The sequence below is a fragment of the Netta rufina genome, assembly GCF_964035555.1.
Source record: "Netta rufina genome assembly, chromosome: 3".
NCBI classification, from domain to species: domain Eukaryota; kingdom Metazoa; phylum Chordata; class Aves; order Anseriformes; family Anatidae; genus Netta; species Netta rufina.
The window spans coordinates 3,600,876-3,623,495 of NC_140125.1; the positions used below are offsets into that span (position 1 = coordinate 3,600,876).

General features: G+C 39.6%; 2 protein-coding genes across 2 annotated transcripts in view; both read right to left on the minus strand.

Annotated features, from left to right (window-relative positions):
* Positions 1 to 341: 341 nt before the first annotated feature.
* GPR75 (G protein-coupled receptor 75) lies at positions 342 to 2,211 on the minus strand. Its single transcript, XM_084284770.1, has one exon. It carries the CDS (start codon positions 2,178 to 2,180, stop codon positions 555 to 557), a length of 1,626 nt encoding a protein of 541 aa, XP_084140896.1. The 5' UTR covers positions 2,181 to 2,211; the 3' UTR covers positions 342 to 554.
* A 6,550-nt stretch (positions 2,212 to 8,761) lies between these two features.
* The window catches only part of PSME4 (proteasome activator subunit 4), a 61,560-nt gene continuing 47,701 nt past the window's right edge, over positions 8,762 to 22,620 (minus strand). The window contains exons 36-47 of the mRNA XM_084284879.1: positions 22,304 to 22,456; positions 21,471 to 21,575; positions 20,541 to 20,632; positions 20,017 to 20,148; positions 19,238 to 19,446; positions 18,864 to 18,949; positions 17,760 to 17,888; positions 17,316 to 17,471; positions 13,338 to 13,500; positions 12,125 to 12,258; positions 11,010 to 11,148; positions 8,762 to 10,364 (exon numbers count right to left, since the gene is read on the minus strand). Of these exons, the coding sequence (XP_084141005.1) occupies positions 11,014 to 11,148; positions 12,125 to 12,258; positions 13,338 to 13,500; positions 17,316 to 17,471; positions 17,760 to 17,888; positions 18,864 to 18,949; positions 19,238 to 19,446; positions 20,017 to 20,148; positions 20,541 to 20,632; positions 21,471 to 21,575; positions 22,304 to 22,456 (1,494 nt within the window). The 3' untranslated portion in view covers positions 8,762 to 10,364; positions 11,010 to 11,013. The remainder of the gene's footprint in view (positions 10,365 to 11,009; positions 11,149 to 12,124; positions 12,259 to 13,337; positions 13,501 to 17,315; positions 17,472 to 17,759; positions 17,889 to 18,863; positions 18,950 to 19,237; positions 19,447 to 20,016; positions 20,149 to 20,540; positions 20,633 to 21,470; positions 21,576 to 22,303; positions 22,457 to 22,620) is intronic.

Here is a 22,620-nt window from a genome sequence, read left to right on the forward strand (position 1 = left end):
TCACCTGAAATTCATGGAAATTTTGTTATTACTGACACTTGCTACAGCTAAATACCACCAATTCTTCCAACCTTCTGCAAATGCAAGTTTAAACCTAAGTATTAAAATACCAAGCATCCTTCCAGTTCTTCCTGTTTGAAAATATGGCAAGTATGCAATTTAACAGATAATACTTCTGCCACAGCCTCAGACTGTACTCTGAGATATTTTACCTCATAACGTAGCAAATCACGTAGTTATAGCACTAACATCTTTTTAACGGGTCCAGTGGTAAAATTTTGTAACAAAAACATTCTGGTGTAATGATTCCAAATACAAGTCTAAAATACTGCCCCCTCTGACTTGCCACAGAAATTCAAGAAAACAACACAGAAGTAATACCCTAGCATTCACTTTAAATGCAAATAGCTAGATATTAACACTAGTGTTGTTGTTGCCTTTTTTTTTTTTTTTAATTGGCAGCAGTATCACTGTGTTTAGAATAATCATTAACAAAAGCAAAAATGGGGACCCACTAAACCAGCTAGATCAGAACCAGAACTGCTTTCTCAAGGTTACACCGAGGGTACCGGTATCTGCTTGGTCGAAGCACTGTCATAGTCTCGCACCAAATCATTGGTGGTGTGATAATGCATGGCAACATAGGATTTGGTAAATCCAAAAGTTGAGTTCACTGGCTGTAAGCTATTTGGGGTGCTCACTTCCTGGGAAGGGCTGCTGTTATAGATACTGTAATAGGGCTCAATTCGGGTGTTCATGGGGGTTGAGCTGCTCTGTGCATAGTGCTGATGCCCAAAAGATGCCTTGGGACTCAGCACGCTTTCCTTGGAATGACTGGGACCACAGGCTTGATCCACAAGCTTTTTCTGGGGTTTTGGAGACAACATGTACGCTGAATTGGTCTCATGGTGGGATGACTTATTCCTATTGACTTCCAGGCTGCCTTTGCCCATGGCTTGAAGCCTTGTCTTCTGCTTGCAGCAGAAAAAGACAAGGGCTAGGTACTGCAGGCACCAGAGGACTCGTCTCCGAAGTCCAGCGCTGTTGCGGGAATATATAAAAGGATTTAATCCAGATTTGAAAAAAATTAGGGTAAATCCACACAGCTCAAACTGGTAGAGCACAAAGCTCCCGCTGCTGGACAGCATGTCCTGCATCAAAGAGATGCCCAGGGGCAGGCAGCACACCAAGACAGAAAGCACAATGACAATGCACGTCACCACTGCCCTAGAGTCTTTGGCTGCGGACAGGTTGACTGCTGACACGAGCTGGAGTCGGCTGGTGGCAGGGGCTGGCGGCAGGCCGAGGTGCTTGGCGTAGCCGTGTGCCTGGATGTGTTGTGGCTTGCTGGAGCTCTGGTTCCTGTACAAGGCAGGCAAGGCGCTCTGCATGCCTTCCTCAGCCCCGGCGGCACGGGGCCCCACGAAGGGCTGGGGTCTGGAGGTGTCCATGGCCACCACGGGTGGGCACTTCCTCACCTGGGCGTTCCTCCGCAGGGCCTGGGCGATCATGACGTAGGAGATGGACACCACAGCCACGCAGCAGATGAAGTCGGTGACGTAGAGGTAGAGGATAATCTTCCCCTCCCCGCTGGCGAAGCTGGACATGGGCAGGCAGAGGCGGGAGCCGCGGGTTTTCAAGGTGGCCAGGGTGGCCAGGGTGAAGCTGGTGGCCCAGAGGAGCAGGGTGAGGAGCAGGGTGCAGGGGAAGGAGGCGGCGCGGTGTGGCTGCTTCCCCAGGACCATGCGCAGCCGGTGCAAGGCAATGACCGCCACCGTCTTGAGCGACATGATGATGAAGCCGGAGCTGGTGAGGTGGAAGGCGAAGCAGAAGGTGCCCGGGGCGCCTCGCGCCGAGTCGAAGAAGAGGACAAAGGCAAACATGGGGGCGGCCACCCCGCAGATGAAGAGGTCGCAGAAGGAGAGGTTGAGGATCATGAAGTCGAAGTTGGTCCTGAATTTCCTGAGGGCCGGGTCGAAGAAGGACAAGAAGACGATGAGGTTGCCGTAGGAGCCCAGGCAGAAGACGAGCGCCAGCAGCGAGGCGCAGGCCGCCAGGGTGGCCGTGTGGGTGCCCTCCCGCAGCCCCCCGGCGGCGCTGCCGTTCCCGCCCAGCGGCAGCAGCGCGGTGCCGGGGGGCTCCTCCTCGCCCCCCGCCGGCAGCCGCCCCGACGCGTTCATCGCCGCCTCACCGCGGCCGAGGCGGGCCCATGGCGGGGGCCGCCCGCCACCGCCGCCGCCGCTCCCTCAGGGCTGCCCGCGGCCAGGCGCCGCCCGCCCCGCCATGGCGCCCGCCGCCGCGGCCCGGCCCGGCCCCTTCCCCGCTCGGCGCCGGGGCCCCGGCGGCGCCTCCCGGCCCCCGCCCCGCTCCCCCCGGCGCGGCGCCGGCGGCTGAGGCGAGGCCGCGGAGCTCGCACCCGCGCCCGGCCCCACGGCAGCGCCGCGGCCCCGGGGAAGGGCTGAGGGAGCGGGGGGTGAGACCCCGGGCCAGAGGGAGGAGGAGAGCAAAAGGAGGCGGCAGCCGCTGAGGCACGGGGAGAGAGCGGGGCCTGGCAGCGCCCTGCGTGCGGGGAGAGCCCCGGGGGAAAGGGGCCAGGGGTGATGCTGAGCAGCAGCTGCCCCAAACGCGGCTGCCCTTGGACTTCGGTTTTGATCTATTCCATCCTGCATGTCAAATGGTCCCTGTCCGTCCTGTCCTGCGGCGGGAGCACCATCCTGCACAGGGACAGGCACTGCAAAGCTGCGAAGCCAGCACAGAGAATGCACCTGGAGGGTTTAGGAGGTTTTAGGACAAGTCATGGCCCAGCCCTACCCTTAACAGGACACTGAGTCAACAGCTGGCCACTCAAGGCTTCAGGGTTCTTCCCTGTTGACTTTACACCACCAACACACCTGCCCCAAACCCCAAACTGTTCATCATAAAAAGTTAAGGCAGGTTTGCACGCTGCATCTTCTCTTGCCTGCGCTTCTGCGTTACGTTCCTGTGTGAATGCCCTTCCCTGATGGCTCAGAAGCTAGAGTAAGGAAACATCCATCTTCCCGCAGCAAATAAGATTTAAAAAAAAACAAACACAACAGTAGCAGTAAAGGGATAAAGAATAAATACAGTATAAATATTAAATACTTTAAATGGGAGTGCTGTATTTGTGAAGCAATGGTGTACTGGATGTCTCAACACTAAGTGGATCATTTAGAGAATCACTTACATGGGCTAGGAGATCAGGAAAGGCTCAGCACGTGTTCTGCAAGCCAGCAAAGGGCCCTGGTAGGCAGAAGACAGGGACATCAATGTCAGTCACCTCTACTGTGTTCTCAGTGAAAGTCCAGCCAGGTAAAGGCACAAAAGTGCTATGAAAATACAGCAGATGCAGTACTTCTGACTTCTGCATGGGCACTTGTCTTATAGCGTACATTCCCACATAGACTCATATATATCAATCTGGATATCATCTTAATAACCTTCCCCTACCCTCAGCAATCCTGCAGGACACCAGTGCTTTGCAGAAGCATCAAGGCAGTGACAAGATCATTAGGTTGCCATCTGATGGCTTGTCAGTGCTACTTGGTAGTTTATTTTTCAACACATTTCTTTCTAAAACTAAGAGCAATTTCTTTCAGTAAACCTATGACTCACAAGAGCAGCCAGGCCGACAAGCCTTGCATGCTAAGCACAACCTCCAGCTGGCAATCAGTCCAGCCTTGCTATGTGGTCTGCTACTGGGAAAAGCTAGCAGCCATGAGAGCAGGCTGGAACCTGGGCACATTGGTCTGGGCCATTTCACATTGGTTTTGTTCTTAAATTAGTTGCAATGAAGATGGACAAAACCCAGAACATCACACCCATGTTTTCCTAGGGCTTCAAGCCTCTCAGCTTGCCTATCACTTTTATTTTAGCTCTTGCTTGTATTTTTATTCTCCAGTCATGGCTAATTTGAATTCTGTGGGTGAATCCTGGCCCTTCTGAGTACGATTTTTTTCAATGATGAGCTGGGATCTCCCTGAGTTTTCTTATTTATAAACATCAGATCATGCTTAACTGTATGATTAAATGAGACTGACAAAATAGCAGTGTAATGCAAGAGTCCATTACTTCAAAGTGATTAATGCTGAGGAAACAGAGATGATTGTAAGTGAAACTAATGCGAGCACAAATACCCGCATCCTTGTAAGCAAGACACTAAGAACTCTGACCTTAGTTTCACATTATGCCTAATGCCTGAGTCTACATTAGACTTGACTACTTCTGTGTTGTCACTTATCAAAAAAAAAGTAATAACACAACTTCTTGCAAAATGTGAGTCCTTTAAAAAGATGGAAAAGTCTAATGTAATTCCAAATACTACATTATTTGACCAAATGCTCAAACTTGGGTGACCACAGTTAGACTTCCCGATTTCCTTCAGTTTAGCAGGTAGAAGCACACATGGAAAGAAGACTGCATATGCCTAATGGGACTTTTTTTTTTTTGTGAGGCCATGCATTTTAAAGGAGTTAGCAAGAGACTGATCTCGTGTGTGCTTTTGAAACCACTCTATGAGAGCCTGAGTTCTAAATCCACTTTTCAGAAGTGTAAGACTTGGACCTTACAAAAAAGGTATTTAGAACTAGCTATGTGCAAAATGCCAGATGTCTGCCATTTTCTAACAGTAACTAGTTTAGCTTGTCACTTATCTCATTAACACAGGACTTAGGCACATGAAAAGCAAGGGTTTTTGTTTTATTAGGTATTTTATACCTCTATAGTTATGAACTGTAGTTTGAAATGAAGGAATAGGTGTTAGGAGTTACTATAGCCTGCAAGCCTCCAACATTTCAGTAGAAAAGCATGAGCCTGGATGGAACTTCAGTGATGTGCATTCAGAAATGCTGCAGATAGCAGCATGCGCTCAGCTGAGCGCCCACGAAGACTACGGGAGGCAGTGAGCAGAAGGGAAGTGATTAGAACACAGGTCCTGTAGTTGGGGAGTGAGACGAACTGAGGCAGCACACATCTCCATGGGAACGTGAGACACTGCGCAGTCCCTCTTGCTCAGCCCTTTTTTTAAGAGAACTGCCAAAGTTTGGGACAGGGGAAAAGAGCAGGGGAAAAATGAGTGTAGGTTTTGCAAGGCAATCACAGGAGCAACAGCTTTTGCAGCACCTCACACAAGGTAGTAGGATATTAACTCCTACTTTACAGCACTCTCAAGGCCTTCCTTAAACCAATTTGAAAAAAAAAAACAAACCAGCTCTCTAGAACTATGAGGCATCAAATATTTGTCAGAGTTCTCAGCACGAGGCTAAATTGTGTTCCCTAGACATTTTTTTTTTTTAAAGTGTCAAATCTTGTATATATTTACCACAAGAAATTGGAGTTATTTTAATTGTGGAAGCCTGCCTGCCTCCCACCCCAATGCAAGTGGATCAGTGCCTCAGCATTTTAACAAAACAGCTTTAGGGGAAAGATGCTGGAATAACAGAAGGGTGAATTAACCCAAAAGAATAGAAGTAAAAGACAGTTAAGGCTTTTTTTCTCTTGATAGAAACCTTTCTGCATGAACTCATTGAGGCTACTCCCTAAATTTATTGCTAATCTCACTAGACTTATTATCAGAACAAATTTATTGAGTTTACTGCCTTTTCAATTTTTTTTTAACTTTTTTTTTTTTTTTTTTAAGATGCATACCAATCAAAAATGACTGCTCCTCCTACTTCCCAGCACACCTCTCACTATTCCCCAAGGACAGTAGGTGCCCTCCTCCCTCTCTAGCAGCAAAGTCTGCCCCGCTAATTTATAGAGAATATCTGCAGTGATGGTGCTAAGAGCCCAAGCAGGAAAAGCAGGCCTAACTTCCACAAGCAAAGGCTGAAGAAGACATCCAACCTAGAATCAGAAAAATACAAGGCTCTCTTTCACCCTTTGAACAGTCTGCCCCTTTAGGATACAAAGAATTCCTCTAATCGCTGTGCTCTAATCCATCAGAAATCACTGATAATTTTGCTAGCAACTTTTGTAGGCAACTGTCCGAGCTGTTGTCTGTGCTGGGAGAACCCCTGATTCAAGAATACTTTAACTGAGAGTTACTGTCCTTCCCAGGGAGAGAACAGTAACCATTTTTTTATTCTCAGCTCATGGAGTTCTAAATATCTTTTAATAGCTTTGGGAGGCATTTGTTGACCAAGAGAGAAGAAAAAACCCTCAGAGCAAACCAGGTGTGATTTGCCCATAATTTGTGTGCATTGCCTTAAACATCTTGGCAATATTCTGCACCTCCCGCACAGTTTTGAGTTTTCTTCTGTAGTAGAACTGCCAGTTCCTTGCAGTAGACCGAAATGACCTCTGCCCTAGTGCCTCAAAAGCACCTTGCTAGATTAAAGACTGTGAAACCTCTTCTCCAGTGCATGGTTACCTCTAGCCTGCAGAGAACCTCAAAGTCAGGTTTAGTTTAGGTTAACTTATCCCCCCCCTCACTGGAAAAACATGTCCCCCACCCCAAACCTGTATAGCAATGTGACTGTACAGCAAGTATTTTGTGATGGGGAATCCATAAATGCTGCATTCCCACTACTGCACGCCAGTGAGAATGTAAAACAAATTTGTTGATAATTTACAGCAGGGCTAAAGTTAAAATCCTGCAAGGACATTGGTTAACAAAACATTCTATGGATCAATACTTCCCCTTCTTCCCCCTTCACCTTACCAGATTATTGTGTCTTCTACAGCACAGTAGAAAAGGAAAGCCAAGTCTCTGCTGCACGATTCCAGGAATTCTGAAGCTATGGAAGAAAGCGTGAGACTGAGTGGTGAATATGGGATGCTGGGGACGCCTAACTGAGAAATCGATAGGAGAGATATCATACATGTGTACCAAGGACAGAACTCCCAGCACTAGGCTGGTTTAAGAAGTAAAAAAGATGAGAGGGCATAAACATGGACATGAAAAGAACATGAGTCATAATGTTCCATATCAGATACATTGATGTTCATCCCTTTTCCTCTTTCATTTTCTTAAAATCCACACACGTTAGCTTAACTCGTTAGTCACACAACCCACCAATGCTGAGTCTGTGGTGCCACCCAAAACCAGTTCAAGTCTTATCAAAAGCATTATGCCTTTGCCGTGATTTCAGCAGGTTTTCAAATGCAGATATACCCACTTGATTATGTAAATATAGATGATCGCTCCATTCTTAATAATTTAGCAAGACAGCTAAGTCACTGTAACTCAAGCAAAAAAAAAAAAACAAAACAACAAACACACCACCACAGACCCAAAACCCAAGCAACCCCAAGAAATGAATTCTGCCTTACGACAGCATCACCATTCAATCTTTGCTGCTTTGAGCAGGATGGTCACTGAGGTTGCTTTTGCAGACTGACATACGGTCAACTAAGGCTATCAAGGACATACCAAACAGTCTCCAGCATCTTTTTTCACCTCCATTACTGTTCAAGGGGAATAAATCCATCTTCTCACTCTTGAAATGTCTCCCTCTGCAAACTGAGTCATTGCATTTTAATCTCTAAGGCTTCAGGCAAGGACAAGCTATTTCTTCCCTACTTTGAGAGCTGCGAGCAGACAGAGGAAAGCATCAGAGGACAGTCCATCTTAGGAGAAAAGTCCTAGAAATGTCCATGCCAGAATAGAGACTGGGGACTGAATGTTGCTTAACAGTTCATCAGAACCAGTCATTAAGTGCTCAACAACCACTCGATCTAACAATACAAAAAAAAAAAAAAAAAAAAAAAAAGGCTAAGCAAGCTTTGTGAACAATCTTGTTTCATAAGGAAAGGTCACAAGGTTGCCTTTGAGAACAGTGATTTATAATGGAAAGTGAGTAATGGGAAGCAAGATGAAGTCCTGAATAATGTTCTACTCCACTCTCCTCTTTCATCATGCGATTGAGCAAAGTGATGGTAAGCCCAGAACTGATTGTGTGCACAGATTGCTTGCAGCAGAGAAGTTACAATATGTGATGAATAACTCAAAGTTATTCCTACATCCTCAGAACAAAGGCTTTAATTTAATCTTTTGCCCACAAAGCGTCAGTTCAAGTTTTCTCATACTATCACATTTCACCCTACAGAACTGTACTTTGAACAGGCACTCTATTTTCTGGGGGATCTGTTCGGACAAGATCCCATCAGTAATTTATTACCAATTTATAAACAGTTACTGTGAAATAATACCACCTACTTATTTGCAACCATAGCTCTGACTACAGAATGGTTCCCTCCTCAGGGATGGATCCTCACCATCACAACTAATTTCAGCTACACTGACTACAGACACACAAGAAGAGAAAATCCCAGCTATGGCAAAAAGCAGCAGAGCTGGATCCTATTATTAGCTGTTCCTGGTGAAGGCAAGACAACACAGATAACGTCTGCTGTGATAGCAGTTAACCAGCCAACAGGTACTTTGAAGATCATAACTTCCAGCAAATACTTTCTAATACTTTTATTTAAGCAAAACAATCTTCCACTTCAAACTAACTTTTAAAGCATAACATTTTTTCCAATTTTAAGCATACTTCTCAAAAATTTTATTGCAAGTCTCACCAGGTGCAAGATATTTTCATGTAAAAATATAAAAGCTAGTGTCCCACTCATTAGAGCTACATCTTTAATTGTCTTTAATGCTGCCTTAACTCAGTGCCAAGTTCCATGATAAACACACACCTCACACAAAAAGCTAAAAAGCACAGTAAACAACCTTAAGTTCAGTCTCAAAATAAGAAACTTCCACTTCAGAAATGCAAAAAAAAAAAAAAAAAGCAGATGTTACAAACAATCCATTTATTGGGTCTTAAACTACATACACAATTGAAATAATAATTTTGGCACTACGCTATACAGTGGTTACATCTGTGTGCTGACACTCATTAAATACTGCACCAGGAACACTGCTGTGCTTTGAAGTTTGGAATGAGTCACACACTCAGCAGGTAGATTGCTCGAAACGTATTAGTGCTCCTGCAGGTCTGCATGAAAATTGAAACACGCCAGCTTACGCATTATTTCCATGTACCTCACGTTCTATGAATTTATCACATCAGAATATGTCATGCCAGCATTTAGAGATGGCCACAAATATTCGTTAAAATCTGAATGAGACATAGTAATAAATGAGATACAAGAAAACCAAATCAAAACCTCTGCCTTTTAGACATGAAGAGATACTGTTAAAGAAAATAATTTAAAAAACTAATAATGGCATTTGATTTGATACAAAAGCCAGAACTACTACTGTATTAACACCTAAGTATGAATCTTTACAAATTAATCTCACAATGGTATTATGTAAAAGGTTGCAAACTGTACAATGTTTTGTCAATGCAATGCCTCTACAATTTATACAGTCTTTTACAACTATGTAACACATATTAAACATGTTGTTAAATAGCCAATAGATACCAGTCTCTGAATAAAGCTGCAGGCAAAAAAAATAAAATACAGAGCTTCCACAATCTTTGAGCAAGGTATGCTTGCTCAAATAGTGACAATCTTTATGAGCGCACACAGTTAAAAACAGTCAGCCATTCAGTGCCTTTTCACACTACACATACATTTCATTCTGTAAATTCAACCTTCACTTCATAGTCCACAATTTCTTACCTGTGGGCTCTAATTAGAAATACCCATAGTCCTTCACTCTTAAAAATATTCAGATAATCATAGATTTTTATTCCACGTGGTCGAGCTATCAGTGAAGACCTCACCATGCAGTACGAGCTTTCACTCCCCACATTTTGTCCTGCCATCATCTATACTGCACAGACAAAGTCAGCTATTTACATTTCAACAAGATACAAAAAGGCAATCCTGCCCTGAGGTGGACTGAATGATATAGAGCCCTTCATTTGACGGGCACTGAAATCCAAGTAGTGAAAAATAAACTCTGAGAAAGACTAAGTTCCTGGTCTTTTACGTTGACTAGATAACAAGATGCATCAACAGAATCGGAGATCTTCACTGAGTATATTCTGATTTGCAGCACTCTCTGCTTCTGCATAGCTTGGATGTCAGAAACAGCTGGGAAGAAGGGTCAGAAAAAGAGGGTAAGAAATGTGCAGTGTAAGTCACTGTGTGCAATAAAGCAGAAACAAGACTGATGTGTAATGCGGGCCAATGAAAAGGGTCTTTCAATAAACTCATGATCAGGCTCTGTGAACGCAGTTACAGGGAGACTATGGGACTCCCACAGCTGCTCCCCAGGGAGGTGAAATTCTTTTTGAATAGAACCAGGCCTTTATGTATGCATTTAAAAGTGGTTTTGATTAGGCATCAGGATTTCCCAGACAAAGTTTTCTACATGATAAATTTCTTTGAGTTTCCTTTATTTTTCAGAAAGGCTCCCACATCCTCATTTTTCCAGGAGAAGCCTGAAATAAAAAATTCAGAACACAATTACTGCTTCATGCTATTACTACAGAACAAAATGAAAACAAATTAAAATTTATCTTCAAATACCATCACAAAACATCACAGAAGACATCAGAATCTTGCAGCTTAAGAGAAACTCTGGGATTGGATTTGCTCTTTCTGGACATGTCTGTGAAGAGACCTATTAGGAAAGCCATACTGCAGAAGAGGGAACAGTTTGTCCATGGTTATTTCCCATCGTAACACCCAGAAGATATACTGTACCAGGTAGCAGGCTAAAGTCCTCAGAGACATCACAAGTACAAAGCATCAGGCACTTGGCCTCTAGTGAAACTGACAGACATTTGAAAGGCATCCAACTGGCACAAAATGGTGAGAAGGATCGCCCATATTCAAGAAGAGTATCCTATCAAAATTCTCATGTAATATAGGGACACATGAAAAAATATGGGCAACAATAATTACCCCAAAATAAATCTGATCCCGAACAGAACAATGGAGACACAAGGAACTGTTATTTGGTGACATATTCTCCCTGTGGTTGAAAGATTCCTTTCTATGCTATGTTAGGTTGGAGAGCTAGAGTAGATTTCGTAAGACTGCTGCTTCTGTTAATTTATGTCAAAAAAAAAAAAAAATCTTACCTATCTATGCATAATAGCATGGTGAAACCAAGAGGTCAGTAAGCACTAGTAGCTGGTCATCTGTGAACTGCTGTTTATGCTCCTGCCAGTTGTCATGATGGGTCCTCCGGAAATTTGACAGTGTTTTTTTCACAGTCATCTGCACAGGAGACAATCAGTATTGATCTGTATCTATTGTAGATTTAAGCTCCATGGCAAAACAAATGTTAAACATAAAAATGATACTGAGAGAATTGTTCAAACAGCTACAGAAGCTAGACTGGCTCTGAAGAATTTCGTATTTTAATTTTTTCAGTTCTGGTTATAGTCTTTTGACTAGCATCACAATTCCAACATTCCTACAAAATGAATTATTTGACCAACAATTTCAAATCTGAAAAAAATAATAGCTCCTTATAAAGTATATGTGAAATTGTTTTCCCCTTTTCCTCAAGTTTTTCAAAGGAATGGTTCAGGTCTCAAAACACGAGAAACAGTGGATGAATCTAACACAGAAGGCATGCAGGAAAATCAAATGAGAGAAAAACAATCTTCTGTTACTAAAATAATTAAGTCCACTCAGTCCAGTTTCTTGATTCAGGAAAACACACCATAGCAAAGTTTGTTAAATCTAAGGAATCCTTCAGCAAGTAAATTCATGTTTAACACAGAAAAGGTCAAGAAAACAAAACACACAAAGCAAAAATATAGTTAAAGTAACCGCTTCACTAAAAACTCATTTCTAGAATTGCTTATGAAACTTTGTTTTAAAGATTTTAGTGTTTTGTTGCTGTTGTTCAGTTTGATATTTTCTAGTCACCCCCCTCCCCCCAATTCTATCTTTGTAGGTATATATGAAAGTAACAATTTTAAGATAAAAAAAAAAGACAATCAAAACTATTTCCTCACTGTAGATATAGCTCTTGCAGCTTTTTATGCTTTAAGTTTGAAAGCAAGAACAGGAAACCCACTGAAATACTTGAAAGTCTGTCTGTGAATTAAACTATATGCTTAATAAAAAGCAGCAGAAAGTAAGTTTCTTAATGGTATTTTTAAATGTATATATATATAGGAAAGCAGATGAATAAGCATATTTTAGACATGGTATACTAAAGAGAAAAATGAAGTGTTTTTACCTCAATAGGTTGAGGATCGTTAAGATGGGCACTGAGATCCATTAAGAGCTGTGGCATCCAGGTGGGTACATCATACGGACTTGACAAAATACATGCACTAAGTCCTAGCACACCGGCATGGCGTTTAACCAAGTCTACAATTACAGAATATTACATTTAATAAGGTGCAACTCTTTTATCTAAGCCATCACTTCATGAGACAGTCAAACTTAGTGTTTTGTTGTTGTTGTTGTTTTTCTTTTAAAGCAACAACAACCCTGGAACAGTACAAAAATCTCTGCAGGAAACCAGAAGGTTTTACAGACTGTATAGTACAATTCACAGAAGTCTGTGGATCTCCACCTTGCTTCTGCTTTCTCACATCTTTAATTTTTAGTGGAAGAATGTGTAAAAAAAATCATCCGCAACTTCTATATATTTTATAAACATTTCAAGAGAGCTTCTTTGATAAATGAACTTAAGTAGCTAGACAGTAAATCACTCATGAGCTGTATCTCCTCTGTTCCCAAGTTAAGAATGTTCTCTCAAATATCAAGCTACTCGATGACATGGAAACTCAGTCTTTCTGGGTCAAAGGAACGTGACCCAGACACACTAGATATCTGGTCAGGAAGCCAGGTCCCTAACAAAGGTTAACTAAGTTTTGTTTTGTTAAAAACACACTGCTAACAAACAGAAGGTGAGATAGGTGAGCAGGGAAAACATGTTGTGGTGGCTAAGAAATTATATTTACTGAGGAAATATCCCCCATCATCTTAACTACGTCAAGTATGTACAGAGGAAATCAAAAAATCTCTTAAGTTTTAATTCTGGGAGAAGTAGTGAATTAATTTGACCTAAGAATACATCGTTGTTTTTTTTTTTTTGTAGTAGTGTATTCTTATTCATTATTTATGCTGTAAAGCAAACTCTCAAAGCACTTCAAAAAGATTAGGACTGCACTGTATTCACAGAAATAGAGAATAAGGTACATAAGGACATGTGGTTACCCATTACAGGTTACGAATGCTTAGAAAGGAGAAAAATTTGCATGGGCAACCAGCCTTGTGTTTCTCTGGGTTTGTGTTTATTTTTAAATATTGCTTAATCACAGGATAAACCCAATTCTATCTGGAGTGCTTGCAGAATAATCATTTAAGAATAGTAAAAAATTCTTATGTCTTCCAAAACTGCTCTCAAAATATATGGTTTTAGTCTGAAACAATCTTCTTACCACCAGAAGGAATTGTATCCACAGCTGAACCCAGGTCTCGTTTTCGTTTTTTTGGCAACCTCATCTTGCATAGCTGTTCAAAGTGGGTCTGCATGGGACCATCCATAGTGAGGAAGTTGCACTGTAGAAGACCACTTAGAGTGGTAGCAGCCATTTCTCTCACCTACAACCAGAGATAGCACATACCACAGTTACTAAGCAAACATGAACAGCAAGAAACAAGTTATATTTTTGGGCACATTCGTTTTGGCCAAGTTACCAAACTCTGACCAAGAAACATTTTAAAAACATCCTGTTCTCTCAGATCATAAACTACTAGTTTACCTTTTGGCTCATAACAAAATAAATAAAAAAAAAAAGTGTTCTACTGCAATACAGAACTATCTTTACATAATTTGTTAGAAAGTGACGTACTACTTAAGCAAATGCAGTAACTTAGCTCAATTGTCAAGAAATACCTATCATAGACTAGATTAACTTTAAATAGTTTGAAAATACCTGTAAAACAAGACACCCATCCCAAATCCTCAATCTGCTTTACAAAATTTTTAAGTCTATGTGTTAATGTTAGCTCTTTCTCAAGAAGAAAAAAAAGTGTACTTTATTCAAAAGCATACTTCCCTCCCATGGCCTATGTATATGTGAAGACATTAGAATTGACAAAAGCAAAGCCTATGTTCACAAAATGTCATGCAAACTGATTCTGTTTTACCTGTAACACAAGAGGTTTTTTTGAGAAGTAACATGAGGTTAATAAATTACAATTATCTTCAGTGCTTCATAGTCAACAATTCAGTTCCTTAACGTTCCAGCATTCTTTACTTGGTTGACCTGAGTTTTTTGTGTGTGAATTTTTGGTTTTTAAACTACTGGAATAAAAATGGAATCACACATTGGAAAAATATTCCTTTTTAACGTGGAAACCCAAACAAACAATACTAAACTCAATTTTAATCTAATTGCTAATTCATTCAAAATACAGATTTGTTTTCCCCTTCCTTACAAAATAGCTACAATGCATTGCTAGTGGATTACAAGTACAGACAACTCAAACCCAATTACTTGCTAGCAAGTATAACCCCATCAGTCTTACTGATTCACCTCATCTATTCAAAATCTCCACAGAGTATAGTTATAGAAGTGTAAGACCATATTCAGATTGGACTTCCTTAGGAACTCTCTTCCAACTTAAAATAAATTGCAGACTGACAAGGAAATTTACTAACTTGAAATCCAAATCAACTTGTTGGAACACTGACAGCAATTGACAGATTTATTGGTAAGTACATACTGTTACCACCAACTGTAAACAGAACATTTGTCTATGTGGAGTACAAAACACCCACCAACACTCTGAATCCAATGTAGCAGATTATAATAAATTACATCCTTGAACATAATGTTCTGGACCTTCACAAAGCAGTGAGTTTAGCCGCTAGTGCTACAATAATTAAACATAGTAAGTTAACAATAAGCTCTCGAGACTTCGCTTCATTCCACTTAAATTTCTACAACATATTATTCAAACGTGATCTGCTTTGTTAATAGCATAAAGAAGTATGAAGAGAAAATGTGCCAGTATTGCTTATCAGCAATTTGTGAGTCTCTGAAGAGCCAAGCTATTAAATGAAACATGATGTGCTACTGCAAAATGCAGAATACGAAGAAGCTTGGCTGTAAAGTGAGCAAGCTCCCCAGTGAACTGTACTTGTTTACATCATTATTTGCTGTATTAGAACTGTTTTCATTTATAAATTAATAATCTAAATAAAAGGAATGCTTTGCTGCAAGGAGTACTTAGAAGCAAAAGCCTTTAAAATCACATTAAGAAGCTAATCAATCACCACATCTGACACTAAATAATTTACAGATCATCATACTCACATGATGATTTATAGAATGCAAAAACCTATGAAGGAGCTGCAGACGAACACACTTCCAACCAAGCATCCAAGCATGTTTTTTTTTCTTAGTAGGTGCTATTCAGAACTGACTGACCAAGGTCTACAAAACCATCAAAACTATCAAAACAAAAAGTAACAAGGCAAACACCATTCAACAGCACAAGCAAAACTCGTGTAGTACTTGCAAGGAACAATTTACACAACAAAGAAAATACTCCAAGTACTGTGATATTGTAGTGTAATATGGAAAATTCTTCAAGACACCTAGGTACTATGTATATACTACATTGATCTAGGAAGCTATCTGGGTAGGTGTTTCATATGGTTTCATATTTTTATAAATCAAATTCTGGCTGATAAATTTGTAAAAAATATATATATATATATATATAAATATATGCTTTCAGATTAACTTGGTTATCACTTGAAACATAACCTGAAGTTGAACACGGTCACTTTCACTTCTCTACTTCTGAGTACACGGAACAATTTACTGCAAAACATGCTTCCCCAACTGCAAATCATTCCTGCTGCTCTCTCCATCTACCTTAACTGCATGAAAATTAGACACTACGTTCAGCAGTGGTTATACTGCTGTACACAGAGAGAATTTTCTGGATTGCGTTCTCTTTCCCTTTATGAGCAGCAGGGTCACATTAGTGCCCACAGCCATAGCAGTCCAAGTCCACTGACCTTCCGAAGAAGAATTTCCTATAATTCCATTTAAGTACAGCACCCTTTAATCCTAGGCACATATGCTTAAAGCCAGATGCATGGAATTTGTACTTGATAGAAGCCAGACTGTCCTATCACCCATGGTCACTATGCATTGCTGTCATACTGCTATTTCACATTCTGCATAGCCATCTGAGATTGTCATTTGCAGAAGTCTTTGCAATCATTTTACAAAACAGCAACAAGGAAAAGGCAAATGAAAAAATACTAGCAATATTAGAAGTGTAAACTGTATATTAAAACAAAACAAGGTGGGCAGGATGATTAGGTCAAGCACCTTTTATCAAAATAAGCAAAAAAAAAGTCTTGAAAACCAAGAGCAAAGATCTCAGTTCCACAGGGTAAAGATACCAAACACTACTTAAAGCAGGGAGTCCTACTGAAACGATACTCATCTTAAAAATCCAGCATATAAAAAGAAATAAATAATAATACTCTGCACCTTGCCTATTATTTTCAAGAACTGTCAAGTTTTTTTTTTAATTTTTTTTTTTTTTTTTAGAGAAATGTAAAAGCTTCCATGGTAACATCAGGACCCTAAGTGGTTATGAGCATAGGTAAGTTTTTGATTTGCATCTCTGCAGTACAGAGGAATACTTTTCTACATTAAAAATAACTAGATAGAGTATATTAAAGTGAGTAAAACATATTTTTCTAAATTATATAAGATCATAAGGTAAGTGTTCTGACCGGTACGGGCAACAACTTAGCTAGGATTGCCAGCTTTTGCTTTCCAGATCACTAAAGCAAATAGTGACATGAATCATGAGAGGTTAGACTAATATTGGTATGGTTGGGTAAGCAGTCTAAGTGCTGTTCTCTAAGTATTTACTTGTACTTATAAAGATTGTAATGACAAGCCTTTTCAGCCATAAGTTTTAATTCATATATTCAAATTATTTTCAATTTCCTGTTGACAAAAGTAAGCTTCACATCTCAGGTAGAACTGCTGCTTTAAATGTAGCTTCAGGAAGAACTAAAGTAGGATTTTTATTTTGGCAGAGGTGTATCACACTCCAGTTTCCACTTTCTTCTAGAAAGAAAAAAGGACGGAAACATCCCAAAGAAGGATTTCACTGATATTCGCTAACAGTGCAAATACAAATAACCACACCACCAATAAATAAATACCATACCAAAAAAAAAAAAAAAAAGCATTGAGAATGGTGCAGGGGAAATGGAGCAGAATGTAGATTAACATTGAAGATTCTTCACTGAGCTTGAACATGATCAAACATACTTACTCATATAACTTATTACAAGCCTTCGCTTCTGTGTATTTGTACAGAATTTGTATTTGTGAAAGACATTACCTGTATTTGTAAAAGCTATGACTTACTTCAAGCTGTTCATCTTCCAGGAGTTTTATAACCAGCCATCTAATGTCATTGACTGCTTCTTTGTTGTTGAGAAAGATAAAGAGATTGTAGAACACCATGGTCTGGAGGTAGGTTAATATGGTATACCTAGCATGCCAAGAATTGCTTCTTGCCGTCTACAAGTAAAAAATAATAAATATTAAAAGAAACAAGAATGTGTAGACGACCAAGGAGGAGATGTAAAGCTAATAATATTTTTAAAAAAAGCTTTGGGAAGAGTTGCAATTAAGATAACCTTCCTCTTTCAGATATTTTTTGTTTCATACACTCTTAATTTCCAAAGCATACATTTTTCATTTAATCATTCATTTAAAATAATAATGGTTAGATCAAACAAACAAAATAAAGCTACTGCACAATTCATCTGAAAGCCTGAAGCTTTGAGCTGTTTTGACCAGACTTACTTGTTTTAGCACCTGAAGTACCAAAGGCACTTGCTGAGGATACAGCAAACCCTGAGACATTAATGATAAACACATCTTTGCATCTCTTTTGAGTTCATCATAGCTATTGTCATTTTCTACTGGTGCAATCTGTAGAACAAGATCAAAGAGGTGGAAGAAAAAAAGAAAAAGCTAATGTCAGTAATAAAGCATTGCTAACAACCAAATCCTAGAAAAAGTTTAGTCGCTTGGAAGGACAATGACAGGAAATTTTCCTAAGTTATCTAGGAAAAAAATGAATCAATATAACATTAAAATATTCTCAGCAGTAACCTCTTGAAAATAAGTGAACAGAATTGAGATCCCTGTTCGCTTCAGAAAGAGAAATGCTTAACTCTATCAGATAAACTGTACTGCACCATGTATTATCCAAACTGTCTGGCTAGCATGAAGCTCTTCAGGATTAAATGGGTGCCATTAAGCATTTTGTTCCCCAGAGCAATTTTTCAGGTGTGATATCCAATTCATTTAGTATTTTAGATGTAGGTCCAAAATTGAAACCTTTATTAGTATTTCAAGTTCCTTTTTGTGAAAGTAAACTTCAGTTTATTGTTGGATTATTGACTGACGTTTATACGAAGCAAGGACATGCTTTGGAGCATGCAAATATGCATTATTTCTGATATACAGCACTCAATGACCCAACTTCATGAAAGAATACAAAGGATTAGAGGTGTCACCATCTAGAAAGAATTGCCCAATAATGGAGCAAAAGAAGAAATATATAGAAAAAAAAAGAAAAAGTAAAAAAAACACAAAGTAGTATTAGAACAAAAACATTAATTCATTAATTCAACATGTTCCATTCTCCCACCCATCTACATCTCCCACCCAAACTACAAACATATAGGATCATTAATCTACAACTCATTTTCAGGAAACCATATAGCAGGTTAAATTACGAACTGTAAGTGTACATTAGCATAAAAAAATAGTTGGGGCCTCATCAATATGCATGTTTTCCATTGCTGATATAAGGCACTTTGTAAAAAAGAAAAACAGTAACTTCATATGTAACATCATGTTTTCAAACATGACTAATATATCAGCAATTAAAGTGGATACCTTGAAAAACAAGGGTAAAAGCTGGAGTTGCTCCGTGACTGCTGTAGAGAAGGACCGTCCTGCACTTGCCATCAACCATTTCAGAACTGTTTTAAAAAAGAGAGCTGATCACTGAATAAGAAGGTAAAAAAATAATAATCCCCCAACAAATTATACATCCAATTCATTGCTAGAGTACCCTAGGAGTGGCTACATTAGTGGACCCACACTAGCAGTTACGTTGGACCTTCTAAAGTTGACGTTATAAACCTCAACCCTGAAACAGGTATCTCCTTGTTACAGCACAGATCTCTGAAGTGAAATTCTGTATTGAAGCTATATGATTTGCAGTCCTTAATCATACTTAATAAGGTTTATAAATGGGGGTAACTCACTCGTTTTCAAGAGTTTAATGCCCTGAGTTCTCTCATCCTGTTCTCCAACTCCATTCTCTTCCATAACATGATTTTGAATTTCTTCATCTGCTTCCATGAGGGGTTTAAGATTTTCAAGTATTCGGGTGGTAAATTCATGGACACGAGGAGACTTAGTTGCAGCAGTATTTGGCAAGGAAACATCTATCATGAATATGTAGGTCAACACACTAAAATAAAGCAAAGAAGCAACATACGCTTAGCACGACTGGTTCAGAGAAATCCATTTGCTACTCTTGCAAGTACTAAATATCAAAAATCAAATTCCTCTCATCTTCGCTCAAAGTTACGTAAAAAAAAGCATATATTCCAAATACTCTCTTTGTAGATATGTGAGTCAAGCAGGGCTAGTCACTGAACCACAACTCTCCCTCCCCCAAACAGATCTGCAACTAGCTCTTAAGTCACTAAAATGCTCTTTAAAGAATTCCCTGTATAGTTATGGCTAATTAATTAGTTAGCTAATTAATTAGGCCCTGAGCAAAGTAAATTTGTTTCTAAAAGCTTTAGAGATCTCATACATAAAAATAACAAACCATATACATGAAGTAAAAAAATGGAGAAGCCATCTGACGTTTCTGAAACAAGTCTGTTAACAGTAACTTAGGTAATTTTTATATAGCAGAATTCACACACAGAGATAAGTCACTGCTTCAGTGTAGCTATTAAGTTACTCAGTTACCCAAATACTATGAACAGAAGAAACAATTCAAGCAAGGACTACAGAAGAGAACACTGACCTTCCTATTCTCTCTCGGACATTTTTGTAAACCTGTGTGAGTTTAGGTTCCAAGTACTTCAGCAGTCTGTGCAACAGCTCTGGTACTCTCCATTCTTGCTGTGCAAGGCCACCTTGCAGTACATAAAGCCGGCTAGAAATAGGAACAATACATCTGTAATCATACCAAGTTGTTCCTCTCTTCTCTAGTTGTCCCCCTGCCCCAGCCTTGTTTTAAATGTTGAATGCGTCAACGTATAAAAGCATCTTTGAATGAGCTTCATGCAAAGACCAGTAAACACTGCAGAATTAAAGAACAGTACTGCTGCTATGCCAGTTCCAAACCTTTGGCATTCTCTTAACTAGATTTAAGGGCACAAAAAAAATAATAGAGAAACTGCCATTGGATAGGCAAACCTAACTAACAGAAAAGGAGTGTTTTTGCTTCCTGCCTCTACAAACCATCTGGCACAATATAGTCTCAATATATTTTATCCATGCTCTTATTTCCTTTATTCAGCCACAACAGAAGAGTTAAAATTTTACCATGCATCTACAAATGATCCTCCTTCACCACTCAATGGAGATTCCAACAGCAATTCAAATAACCAGTGCAGTTTCCTAGGATCTCTGCTCTCCTAAAAAACAAACAGGTTTCAGAGATATAAAGCAAACCAGGGATTTGTATAATGTATAAACAAGCAAAGTTTTGACAGATTTTCTTGGCATATTTTGTGCTTACTCTACCAAGAAAGTGCAAAATTTTTTCACAGTGAAGCTCAGTATGCAGAAAGTACAATGAAACTACAAATGAAAACATGTTTTAAACTCGTTGGTAAATAGCAATTTGGAACAGAAAACAATTTAGCTTATTTTTTTTGACGTATTTGAATAATCATTCATGTTTGATACGGGAATTTTGCTAATTATTTGTCAGGGTTCTGGCTGACAAGTTATGCAAAATTTTGCTGAGTGACTTCAAAGAATGACTGATACAAGATATTTGTGGCCTATCATTTACCCTCCTTCCCAGACCCCACAAATCCCAGACCACCAGTGTGTAGACATTTTAGTTTACATCAGAAGATAACTAGAGACTAATTTTTCACGGCATAACCTTTCAAGAAAGAAAATGTAATTTGAAAAAAATGATCAGTGATAAACACACAGTAAGCACACACTTTAACAACATTATCCTTATACAGCTCCTCTAAAATACTTAGAAAGAAAATTAAGGCTTTATTTCCTTTCTGAAATGTTACATTTAACTGTCTGCAAAGGGCAGAAGAAAGCAAAGTTTCCTCAAAAGCTGTAAGATTTTAGATGAGTGGTACTTTTATATATTGTACTTACAGCTCTCAGCTTTAGCTGATAAAATATATTCAAACACTTCTAAAGCTCTTATTTACACATTACCTGTATACAAAGCTATATCACCTGGATATATCTTTACAAGACTAAAAATGTACTACTTACACAGGAGGTTGCTATGCATGTGCCCCAATCATTGTATGTTTCCACTGTAATGTTGGATAAAGCTGTTCGAAGTAATGGACAGAGAAGCTTCCAAAGTTTTTCCACCTGCTCAGCAAAAAGGCAAAAGATTTGTCTATTTAAGAACAAAATGGCTGCCTAACCTGTGTGAACCCAATTCCTTCTATCTTCTCAAAACATGGAAAGAATACCATTTCTAGAAGCAGCTATTCTATAATGTTTATAAAAAGGAACCAATATAAGAGTTAAGACTTCAGGAATCATTTCAATTCTGTTTGCAAGGTGTTTTGAAATACTGTGGACTCCATATGCAATTTAATCCCGATAATTTAATACAAACACATCAGAGACTGTACACACTTCGCTTTTGGTAGGAGAACAGTCTTGCACATCCAAAGGACTTTATTTTTTTTTTCTTATTAAAAATCCAGTTCTCCTAGAATTACTTTTCACTACAAAGATGCATTTTAAAGTAATTTAGACAGCTAGGTCTGGGCTAAATAAAGATGTAATGGTCTGAGGTGAATGTAAGCAGACTTATGCCAATCCACGTCAGCTTTGCTACTTACCCAATAGCAAACTCTTTATTATATCCTGTAGCATTTTACTATCACCTAGCAGTGTACAGACACCACAGCAAGCTATGAATTTCACTCAAACACTGGCAACGAAGCATTAAGTATTGCAATGTCTTCCAGTCCATTCTTGGACTTTGGTAAGACATCAGAAGCCCTCAACTTCATAGGTTTAACATGTTTAATAATTCCAACTTATTCCTTAACTTTCAGAACTACTCAAAGACACTACTTCAGCACCTTCTCAAATGTCCAGTGTTTAGAGCCTCTTATTAAGCCAGCTATAATTTCAGCAACACATCTCTGGGTGCTTTCATGGGAGTCTGACACAAGGCGTTCCAAATGGGGCTGGAGAACTGGCAAGAAGGCATCATCAAAGTTTCTGAAAAGGCCCTGTAAAACAAGATGTGAAAGGGTCTTCAGTAATTATCAGTCTAAACTGTCATCTTTGGAAGAATGTATGATTGTGAAGGACTTTAGATTTCAATAGATAGAAAGTGAAATTACATTGCTTTCCTAATAGAATTACATACAAGCACCTACAGACTTCTACATTA

Bases quoted from the DNA above. Each gene is read 5' to 3' on its own strand.
- GPR75 (XM_084284770.1), bottom strand. From the start codon at position 2,180: ATGAACGCGTCGGGGCGGCTGCCGGCGGGGGGCGAGGAGGAGCCCCCC.